Source organism: Cupressus sempervirens, chromosome 7 (genome assembly GCF_028749045.1).
Source record: "Cupressus sempervirens isolate cs-2001-9-10 chromosome 7, ASM2874904v1, whole genome shotgun sequence".
NCBI lineage: Eukaryota > Viridiplantae > Streptophyta > Pinopsida > Cupressales > Cupressaceae > Cupressus > Cupressus sempervirens.
The window spans coordinates 313779918-313792636 of record NC_143124.1 but is presented as its reverse complement, the minus strand read 5'-3'; the positions used below and the strand labels follow the sequence as shown (position 1 = coordinate 313792636).

Below are 12719 nucleotides of genomic sequence, written 5' to 3'. Positions count from 1 at the left end.
GTTTACCATGATCCTACACATACCAATATATGTATATATACATATGTATACATATACACATATATAAATATATATGTATATATGTATATATGTATACATATAGACATATATATGTATATATGTATATATATGTTAGTAAATACATGTATATATATTTACACAGATGCTCGTGCGCGCACGGACACACACACATATATATAGACACACATACATACAAACATGTATAAAATTGTAGCTTAACATCAACAAACTAAGAACCTAGATATTCATGTGATATTAATTGAGAACATACACACAAACATGTACAAGGTTCTAGCTTAACATCAACAAACTAAGAACCTAGATATTTATGTGATATTAATTGAGAACATTTTTCATGGGTGAGGTGATAATGACGGAACACCTTCCCCAAAATATTATTATAAATCGTTCTAAAAGCTAAAAAGGAGTGTGAAATCGTTATGTCATTCGAATCTAGAACGAAGTATTCAGCCATATCTACCAGGACAGTTAAAACTACGTGAATCGGAAGAGACGTAGTGTACATAACTTGAGAACATATAGGTGAATATATATTTATTTACGAGAGCATGTGTTTTAAATTGCTCCTTGTCTCTTTGTTGCGGCTTCTGGTGAATTATAACGTGGTTCATAGGCAGACCTGGCATCCCATCTATCTATATAAACCTCATCACCCCTTAAAAATTTCCCAAATCAATTTCTGATTGCTTTCATGGCTGCCTTTCCGAAAAGGTTTGGCTCGACGCTCGTATTTGTCTTGCTGCTCGGCATTCTTACTGACTTCTCTTGGGTATATACGAAATTTGAACTGTCTCCTTCCATTTGGATTATAATAGATAGTCTTGTGATCGTAATCCCAACAAGAAAATATGTTGTTCGTTTGTGTTTGCAGGGAAAAGATGAGGAGGTGATCTTTATAGTTGAGCAACCTGTAGAAGAGGGAAGCGTGCTGAAGATTGTGGGAACCAGTTCCGAATTGGGCAATGGGATCATTTTTGATGCTACGATCATGACGAAGGAGTACGATGATGTTTGGAATCTCACTGTGGTACGTTTGTTTGTTTCCTCCTAATCTATTCTTCACCTCATAGAATATTATATCTATAGCTCACCTAACGATCTCTTCTTGTTCAATATTTACATAGATGCTTGCTGTAGGAGAAACGTACGTACTGAATTTAGGAGTTGACAACTGCACATGTAGCTCACATGAGCCCTACATTCTTGACTTGCAAGATGAAATCAATAACCCTGTAAATTTGACCGGCTACTTCCATTGTAGCTCTTGCTTAACTCCAAGCCCGAGCCCACCACCACCCAGCCCAAGCACTCCACCGCCTAGTCCACCACCACCTAGCCCAAGCCCACCACCACCAAGCCCAAGCCCACCGCCACCTAGTCCAACACCACCAAGTCCAAGCCCACCCCCACCTAGCCCGAGCCCACCACCACCCAGCCCAAGCCCTCCTCCACCAAGTCCAAGCCCACCCCCACCTAGCCCAAGCCCACCACCACCAAGCCCAAGCCCACCACCACCTAGTCCACCACCACCAAGTTCGAGCCCACCGCCACCTAGTCCACCACCACCAAGCCCAAGCCCACCGCCACCTAGTCCACCACCACCTAGCCCACCCCCAGCAGCTAAGGTGGAGGTGACATTTGTTGTTGAGCAGTCCGTGGGCAGTGGAGTGTTGAAGGTTGTGGGAAATGCTTCCGTATTAGGCAACGGAAACGTTGATAATGCTCCGAACATGACGCTAACCGGTGACAATGTTTGGGCTCTCACAGTGGTATGCATATTAATTTTGTGCGAGAGAGTATTTCTATTGTTTTGGTTTCTCATAACGCAAAACCTGAGTTGTCGTAGAACTTTATACTCATTGCACACTTTTGTTTGTTTTTTAGCCATTGACTGCAGGGGAAACATACGAGGTGAGTTTGACTGTCAATGATTGTTATTGTACTGCAAATCATACCTATCATTTCACGGTGCCTATAGAAGAACCTCACGATATTGTGAACCTAGATGACTTCTTCGATTGTAGCCCTTGCTTGGGCTCAGATTCGAGCAAATCGATGATGTTTACTGCCATTCACAGTGTTGTTAAGATGTTCTATAATTTTAAGCATCTTGTCTAAGTAAATTGTTGGGTCCTTTTATGGTCACTATTATAAATAAGTGCTATAGTGTGCACCTTCCCATGTTATGTTTATGTGTATGAGTGGAACCATAATATATGTTACATTTAATTTATCTATGAAGATTAATCTTATCAAGTTGTCTAGCTAGGTTTGTCAATTGTGTGGATATTATCAAATATAGTTAAGATATTTATGTTATTTTTCAAAATAGTTGAAAACAATTTGTGTGGATGAAATCTAATAAAACTTAGGCAATGTCTTATTAATGATAAAGATTCAAAATAATGACCAAGTATGAGACATGAAAGATCAACAGGAATGTTACTAATGGGAGAAAGAATATCGCTAAAAGGTTAGTTTTCAAGGACCCAAGATGTGTCAATGTAATTATGGTCTTCTTTTAAAGGAATGAATAATAGGGCATCATTAATCTAAACTTTATTTAGTGAATAATCTTGGGCATTAGAATTGCATTGATTAGATTGAACTCTTAATAGATAGCGATACACAATTATAACTTAGATCCAAAATATTAATCTTTTGGTGCAAATTCATAATGGGTATATTTATGATACTAAAGATCACCATTGTTTCAAGAAAACATAGAGGAAAATAGATATCATTTGAACCGTATATTTCTATTTCATATAATATTTCAGTAATGTACAATATGTATGGATTGGAGAATCAGTGTACTAAGCTCATTGAGAGGAACAAAATTGATGAGCAGGTTAGATCCTACCAAAATGGGGTGAACCCTGCATATTACAATGGAGAAAGGACAAAAATCCATAAAGGAATATAACCTACATAGAACAAAATTTAGATCCCTTAAAGATACTATAACCATAGCATAATAGAACATGAAGAAAACAAGGAGGCTTTGAAAACCTTTTGTAATTCCAAATGTATCATAGACCACAAGGACAAAATAACATAGTGCAGATGTTTTGATCTTGCATTAGAAAAAAACTCTTTTTTTTTCCAGAACACCTTGATATAATTGTTGTAAAATTCATCAACTTCCAAATTCTGACTATGAGGGAGAGAACAAAGGCCCTCTTCTCTTGGCTATACCTATTAAAATTTAGCATTGAAAAGTCCAGCTTGCTAAGTAAAAAATCCATACCAGGCTCAATGTATTCATTGAATAGGGAGAGATAGATTAGAAACCAATACTTTGTTGGGAAGGGAATCAAGGTTACAGAAAAGGTGGATGATATCCCATTCGTCAATACATGCAAGAGCTAAGCAAGAGAAAAAAACGCTAACAATGTCACTATTTGTATGTCAGGTAAAACTAAAGTTAAGAAAACTCTCATCAACAACCCTAATGATGGTAATCCTATACATGTCACTGATAGGTTGAGTATCTAACTCCATCACTCTCATTTCATAGAGCCTCTAAACACAATAGTTTTCACTTCACATATATGAAATATAATTATTGTAGTTTCCATTTTAACAATATTTATTTGGTGTTAAGGGGAAGGCTATTTAGTGCATCATAAATACCACTCTTAGTGTTGAGGGGGAGGGTATTTGGTATTAAGGTGGAGGATATTTGGTGTTGACGATGTACTAAATATCTCTCTTAGTTATCTAACATCATGTACTTTTATTTCAACTTTTTAAACTTATATATGCTCATGTACTTTTAATTTTCTATCATAGAATATCAACTCAAATTTAATCAAGTTAACATAATAATAAATAAATAGGGTATTTTAGAGGTGAAATCAATAAAAATAACCTCCAAATGAATAGGATAAAAATGTTAAATGGTTTGGAGAAATAAATGAAAAAAATCTTATTGAAATAAACTCATTGTGATACGATATAAAATTTAGAGAATTATCAATATGTTATTTAGTTTTGTAATGTAAATCTTGACATTCATTACCAAAAGAATCATGATATTTGTGATACATGTGAAATGAAGGGCTATAAGATATTGAATATGTTCCTTTTTGTGTTTAGGTATATCAATCATCTTAGTAGGAAGAATTTTAGGTAAAATTATTCCTTGTTTAATAATAAGAGGAAAGGATATGTTGGATAATGTGTCACTAAGAGATGAGATTCATGATGATCATATTAAGGTTGAAGAAAGTATTATTGATCAATCACAGGAAAGCATTTCTCCTGATAGTTTAGAAAATATGTTTCTCAGTAGTGAATAATCCTTTCAAACCTTTTCTTCTAGTCATGAACAAATTTTGAATGAGACACAAACATCTAATAAGACATTTTCTTCTAACATTGTTAAAATAATAGAAGCATATCATCTTGTGCTACAATACTTACAAGAGGCTAATAAAAATAAAGAAGTGTATCTTACCCCACAAAAGATTCAAGACATAAACAAATGCATTATGATTTGGTCATGGGAAAATATGGATAGAAAGAGTTTAGTTCTAATGATCTTGTATACTAGTTCTTGAGGAATCCTCTTCATTGTTAGAACTTGTCTAGATGATGTTTTTATCAAAGGAGAAAGAGTTATCTTTTATTCTACTCTTGGAAAGGATCAAACAGATGGTCAAATGGTAGGATATGGAAATGTGAGTGGACCTAATTTGATAAGTTATACTTTATTATCTTATTTACAGTAATAAAAAAGAAACACTAAAACAAAATCTTCCATCATAAATGAATTAGGCCTTGGAGAAATATGTCATGATGAGATGATTAAAACATGTGACGAAAAAGGATTTTATGATGATGTTGTTTTGAGAGAACTCTCTTCACATGATTACGAAGCTCAAGTTAATGCTCCTTGTCAAGTGGTCTTATCAAAGGATATGTACTCCAAGATGGAAAGAGTATTTTCTTCTTCTTATGAATATGATCTAATGTGTGTTTAAATAAGAGAAAAAGAAGAAATACATTATGCGGAAATCTAGTTGGATAGGGATGATTATCCAAATTGGAATAATTTCATAGAAGATGCAAACTCAACCATACCAATAGAAGAGAAAGAATGCCTAGTATCAAAGTTTAGTCAAAATTTCCATGATGAGTTATCATCATAAATCCAAGTAGACTGCTTTTCAAATAGAAGAGAAGATAACAATTGAATTCAAAATCTTGGAAGATTATTACTTCAGCTCTTTTAAATGATGTCATCCATGATATGCAATAGGAAGCAGACTTGATTCTATAGAAAAAGGTTTTTTGGGAGGCTTGGTTATTGAATATGTGAACCTTCCTGAAGAAATGGTATGTACTAAAAATACCAAAAGAATCATTAAAGAAGCAAGAGTAGCAATGACGCCACATATACATAAAAATTTTCACTTGTTGATACACCATGAAATATATTTTTCTCTATCATAGAATGGATTGCATGAGTATACATGGAGTCTCTACAACATAGGGACACCCTCCATGTACATATTCTAGTTAGGAGTTTTTGTTGTGTGTGCCCTATTTTTGGCTTGTCTTTTTCTCTACTAGAGCCTTTTAATGTTTCCTCTTTGAGTGACTATATAGCCCAATTTAAAAAGAAATGCCTTCCCCTGCCTCTAGTTCCATCCTACATCCTTTGCAATCCTTGTCCCTAGATAGAACTAGTTATTTCCTTGGTATTTACCATACGTAGATTTCAAAAGTTCAAGTCCAATATGTGAAGGGGCATATAAATTAAAGTCTTGAAAGATCTTCTAATTTATCACATAGTTTTAATGACTCTATGACCTTGGTGTCTCCAAATCATCTCAAGCTTTGTCCATCATTTCAATTTTTTGAAATATGACACCTTAGTCCCAAACTATTATAGGTTAGTAAAGGCCCTCAAGAAACATATTTTTGATAATAATAAAAATTAACCTATAAAATATTAAGAAGTTAAGAGATGGGATTTGAAGCATGCATTTTTTCTTCCATTCTTAAACCTCATGACCTAAAAAGGATTTTAAAAAACCTCCTCAATCATACATCTTGAACACCAAACCTTAACCTCCAAAACTAAAATAGTTTAAGCTTAAGACCCAAAACACATGTTTTGGAGATTATTCTTAACTAGTGTTGCCAAATCATAGAGGTTAAATAATTGAGAGGTTAATAAACCTCTATAAAAGTTAGTTATTTAAACTAGGAAACTGTCACATACCAAGGCTTGAAATGAGATGATTTTAAAATATCCAAGAATTATGTCATTTGTCCCAAGATGGGAATTATGAAATAAAGTGTAGAAATCTATTGAAACATGAGTAATGGATAACATATATTCATGACATCATTCACATTGACTTATTTTCATTTCAAATTGGGAGGAATTATTTTGACCCTAATTGATAAAATTACAAATCTAGAAGATCACTCATTAAGTAATTGGCAGAGTTTTTCATGTGAATGTGAATGTTATCTTAAGAGATAAAGTAAGTGGTTGGAAATTTCAAAGGTTCAAATCTTCCTTTATTGAGTAGAAATAATTTGGTAAAATTTTAAATACAAGAGAGTTGCAATTAATCGAAATGACAAGTGGATGCATGTTTAGGAGCTATTACGAAAAATGACCCAAACCAACTCCTTAGTACCCAACCAAATAGAATTAAATCATCAAAGATAATTATTATATCAAAAAATAAAAATTTACAACATATGAAATTCCAAAAGTATTTTTTGAAAATTAATTAAATCATGCAAAGAGTGACCCATCCATATCAGGAGTTAATTAATTATAACAATTTAGACCTTGAATGAGCCAAGAACTACATGGATAAAGGATTTCCCAACCCATTAGTTAATTAGGAATACATTATGTCAAAGACAAAAGAATGTGACACCTGAAACATTTGCAACATAAAAGATAAAATCCTATGTAAAACATAATCACCTCGCAATAATAGATTAGCACAGTCATAGATAAGGGTATTAAATAAATAAAGGGATCATGATCTACATTCGTCAAGAAAAAAATTGTCAATGAATTCCACCATAAACCTTAATCATTTAAACACTACATATTTCAAACATAGTATTAATATCATGAAGATTGGTAGAGTAACAAACAAATATAATCGTAGCACAGATATTGTTCAACCCTTACATCTATCTAAGAAAAGTTCAATGAATAAGAAGATAAGAGAAATAAAGAGTAAATTTGATAACATTGAAACACTTCAAAAAACTTTGTTGCTTTCACTTTTCCATACACAAAAGAAGTTGCAAGAGCCATTGAAATTTTTAGGTGTAGATACAACATCAAAGAAGAGAATATTTTCTAACATGCAAACTGATGTGATTGAAATTGTTAAACAAGGTTTAAGAAACATAAGAAAGAAGTCTTGAACTAAAGAGAAGTCAATGGAAATAAAAGTGGCGTTGATGTCTATTGTAAATAAGAATATGACCAAAAATAAATAAATATCTTCAATTTCATTCGAAATGGGTTTTAGTAGGAAAATAATGATATAATATGTTAGGAGAAGATCAATCATCGATGACAGTACTATGGAAGGCAATTGGGAAATCGTGTGTAGAGGACCTCTTTCTGATAGGATTGATGAGGGATTTAAAAATTTAGTCATATCATTTTGGATTGATAAAACTCATCCTTTACCAAATATTTGAGATGTGATCAGGCATACGATTGCATTTGGTCAATATGAAAATCACACAAAACATTGGTTGGACACAACACAACATGAGATATATTTGGTTTTTTTAGTGAACATCCTAATGAAAAATTGGGCAAAAATTGTTTGAACGATTGAAGCCATACTTTGTGAGGTCAAACAAATTCTTTGAAATATGTTGTTGTTTTCATCATATTGAATTTGATCTCCACTATAAGTTATTTCAAAAGTTTATAGAAGACACATATGATTTTCACGTAGCTCCTCCTAGTAGGCGAAGTGAGTTTATATCATCCATGTGAAAAAAATAGATGATCCAATTGTTCAAATAAATTGGATCAAAGGATTATGTAAAACATGTGGTGAATTGACTCTATTTCCTTTTAAAATTTAATATATTGATGTACTAAAAATGGTGAATTGAAAAAGTTACAAGTATGTGAAGAATGAAACAAATTTGGGGAGATAGATAGAGGTTGGAATATGTTGAAGAGGAGTTACCTATTGTAACATTTATGGATAGATTTAAGAATTTGATTTAACTTATATTCGTCACACATTTTTTTCAAAGTGGAAAGCACAACAATTTAGAACTTTAAGAGTTAATTTCCCACTTGGAGTGATTGTATCAGTCATTGATTTTGTAGGGAATTATTCCTCTATTCATAAAAAAGAAATTCAACTAGATTATTTGTTTTCAAAGTAGGTCACTATTATGGTACATGTTTTCTATGGAGATGCACAATTAGATTTTTATCGTGTTGAGAGTACACTTGAAGAACGAGTCATTAAAAAGGAGTAGATCACTTTTTTATAAGTGATAATAAAGAGCATGACATTCACTATGTAGAACATTGGTTCAATATGTTTTTTTCCTATTTGAAAGAAAAAGACTTGAATATTGATAGACATTATGTTTGGTCTAATGGTTGTGTTGCACAATTCGAATTATCTTAGACCATTTTATGCATTATGTAGATATCATCATAATGAGAATATAAAATACATATGGAATTTCTTCAAGAGTGGGCTTGGAAAAGGTGAACATGATGGTGTTGGAGCTTGCATCAAATGTATTCTATGAAGTATCAAATTAATTATCAAGGAGTTCATATAAATAATGAACATGACATTGTTGAATGGTTTAAGACACATTTTGCATCAAATGAGTTTGGGACATCATCAAGAACGAGTCGATAGGTACCATATAGATTCTTTTGGGAGATAACAGGTATTGATGTGTAAATTTATTTAAATTTTGTGAAATTAAATTTTAAAATTTTATTTTTAGATTTTATCTTCATTCGTTGAAGTTTAAATTTAATTTGTCTATAATTTTGTAATGAACTTTTAGGTATTAATAGAAAATACATGCATGGTTGCAAGAGGATAGAAAAGACATGTTCCTTACATTTTATCATGAGTAGAGCTAATCACAATTGGACATTGAAGAGAACAAAATAGTGATATTTTTGTGATAGTTTCACTAAATAAGACCTTAAGAATGCATCAACTAAACACACAGATATACATGTGTGTGATTTTCAGTAACACTTGATATTACTGATACGTTTAATAAAGATGATAAATATTGTGATGGTATTCCATTGATTTCTGATGATTATAATCATATCTCTAGATTGGTAAAAGTGCTTAAGTATCATAAAAAATAATCTTAACTTGTTATTTAATTATCAATGAATTGTCTTATATAATGTGTATACACATGTATGTATACTTGTTCTACAAGAGGTGTCTTTGTAGTGATTGATGAGCCTAGAAATCATGAAAGTTTTAGTTATTATTTATTGTGATCTACTGCAGAGAGGAAAAAGTTATATGACCCTGAAGAAAATGATTAAATGTTGTTCCCCATAGGTATTATAAATAAATGAATTTATATATATCTAGGTAACTTTATATCTACCAAATTTTAAGATATTTGAATTTGTGGTGTAGCAACTATTGTGATACAGGGAACATATTTGAAGCAAAACCAAATAGTCCAACATGGAATACACTTTGTTGATTATCAATCTAACAACAAATTTTTGCAATACAACCATCTAGTTGTGCCATTGGGTTTTATGTACATCTAGTCAAATTTAAGCATTTACATTGCAAGTGGGGAGTAGACAATGAAGATCATAAGAAGATATTACATGTTATAATTGTACATCATAGTTGAACTAGGCCTTAAGATGGTCTAATTTAATTTAAATCAAATTTTAGGACCTTTAAATGTTGAAATTTTGTTAATATTCATTGATTTAACAATTAGAAGGGATGTATGTTATATTAATCTAATAATATTGTCTTATCTATTAGTTCTTCTTAAGATATATTTTATAAAAATTTCTATTAATTTAAAATTGAAATTGGCTTGATATATCAAATTTTAGGACTTTTGAATGTATACATTGTAATAATATTAGTTACCATGGATGAAGGTTTTTAAGAATATTATATTTTCTTAAAAAAAATTAAAATAATGAATTGGCTTGCCTACTCTTCGGTATTGGGTGTGATGTACTACAAGGCTTTCTCACAAGGAATATTCCTTCTTAGGACTTCCAAAGGTCAAATTCAAGACCTTGCTATTTTATTTTTTCTTCTTCCACTTTGGGTGCAGCTAAGATCTAACTCCTTCACCCTGGTACATCAACTTTACAAAGAAAAATGAGAACAAGTGCTATTATGAGACTTTACTACACATTTGGCTTACCAAGTCCACGTGAAATTTTGGAAATGCAAGAAATATTAAAGGCTTCCATCAGCATTACAACATTGATATGTGTGAGTTTGGATCAACCAACAGTTCTACAATAACTAAAAATTAATATCTCAAACAAATTTCAACTAGATGTTGTTATTAGCACATTAAAATCACAATCATACCAAGGTCATTCCACAACTTATATAGGTGTTTCTAACCTTTTATGGTCATGCTAAAACCCCTAACTAACTCTTTGCCCTCATTTTCAACTTTGCAAGAAAAAGTTGCAAAAGTTGCAAAATTACAATTTTGCAACTTTTGTGATTTTGAGCAATTTTTGCTATAATTTCAAATTCTTAATTATATGAGTTCACCAAACTTGGTAAGGGGTCCTATTAGGTTTATTTATATAGTCCAAGATGCTTTTTGACCCTTGGTTAACTTTTCTGCCACTTTGGTCAACCTAACCCTTATTAAGCAACTCATAGGTATAATAGCAACTTAGGAGAAAAAGCCCACTTAGCAACTAAGTTAACCTTACCTAAGGACCTAATATGTCTTAATAAACCATTAGTGATGTGGCTAGAATAATTACAAGAAAAAATGACAAGAAAGAAGCATTAGGTACAAAGTAGACTACCTAGTGTTAGAATTATTTAGAATAACTGAGAGGGGGGAGTGAATCAGTTATTCAAGGTCCAATGATGTCCAATAAAACTTTTTCTACAAATCCTTAATGGCACATAACTGAAATTATCATGAATTCAATTAAACATTAAACAACCATGAAAATTAAACATACATCACACCATAATAGTAAGGATTTGATAACCTAGAAACCCTCCAAGAATAAGAAGGTAAAACTAGAGTGGGGATGATACCTAGAAAATAATTGTGCAATTGATTTCAACCACTTCTGATGCTCTTCATTTTTAAAGGCTACAACACATTGTTAAATGTGACCTTGTTAAAGTATTTAAGAACATTCAACTTGGAATGTCACCCTGTTCAAGGATTTACATAAAGTTGTTAGGCTCACCCAAGTCCATGGGATTTTCACTCACCTTCTCAAAAGAATCTTTCATCCCTCTCCAAGGATCTCCTATCCTCCTCCTAAGCATCTCTTATCCTTCTCCTGGGGATCTTCTATTCTTTTCCTGAGGCTTATCCACATAGTTGTTAAGCTAACCTAGCAATCTAGGGTTTTCAATATCTAATACAATGGTAAGAAAGTATTAGAAGGTTTTTGACCTGATACAGATTGCAACCCTAACTGTGCAGATTTCATATCACTCTTCAATTCTTTTCTATGCTTGGCTTCTCTTCCTTGCAGTGTTGATAGCTTGTTCACCCTTCAAGATCTGTCTCCTTGAGTTCCTCCACTCATTATGCCAATACAATCTCTTGTCACTTGATCAACTCAGAGTCTTGATGCTCTGTTCTTACTCCTCTTGGCTTCTTCGCATGATAACACTTAGGACAATTTCCCTCTCTTGCATGCACACTTGATCTCTGACCTATAACTCCTTATAAAGAACTTTTTTTCTTCATTTCCCACTCAAATCTTAATTTTCTCTTGAGAAAACAGTATTGTTTTGCCCTCCAAATTTTTTCTTCTGGAAACTTCATGATAAATCCATTAGCATTATCCTTGGATTGGTTTGCATGGATAACATAGAATTCTGTGACATCTAATGATCATTCATAACTTCCAACTACTTCACAAAATTTGATGTAAGAACCTTATCGCTGTTGATCTGGCGAATCTTGTCTTTAACAAATAATGCAACAAATCGACATTATTGGTTTACTAATGCTCAACACCTTCTATGTTACTCGGCTTCTTAATGTTATTTACTGGCACTCGGCACCTGAAGCTTTTTGGCTTTGCTCAGCACTTGAAAACTTACTTGGCATCCATTATCTTTTTCTACTACTCAGCACCTAGAGGATTTTGGCTTTGCTCGACACTTGAAAACTTACTCAGCATCCATTATGTTTTTTTGCTAGTCAACAACTAAAGGATTCTATGTTACTCGACATCTTAGTAATCACTCAGCTTATACTGAAGCTGAACTTGCTCCTCTTGAACTAAGAATCTATTCCGCTCTTAACTAGCTTTCTTGGTTCTTTCTAATGAACTTAGTTAATCCTTACATCTTTGATGTATCTCACTGTGTCCATCCTCTTAGAGTATGTCATCAATACATCATTTTATCAATGGCTTAGCTGATCCTTATACTTCATTACATCATCAT

The 12719-nt window shown here is 32.6% G+C and overlaps 1 protein-coding gene across 1 annotated transcript; it reads left to right on the top strand.

Moving 5' to 3' along the window:
- The first annotated feature begins 698 nt into the window (after positions 1-698).
- LOC149546674 (uncharacterized) lies at positions 699-2160 on the top strand. Its single transcript, XM_089794028.1, has 4 exons — positions 699-811; positions 914-1069; positions 1167-1811; positions 1927-2160. The coding sequence occupies exons 1-4, from the start codon at positions 734-736 to the stop codon at positions 2158-2160; spliced, it is 1113 nt and encodes a 370-aa protein (XP_089650154.1). The 5' UTR covers positions 699-733.
- The last annotated feature ends 10559 nt before the right edge of the window (positions 2161-12719 follow it).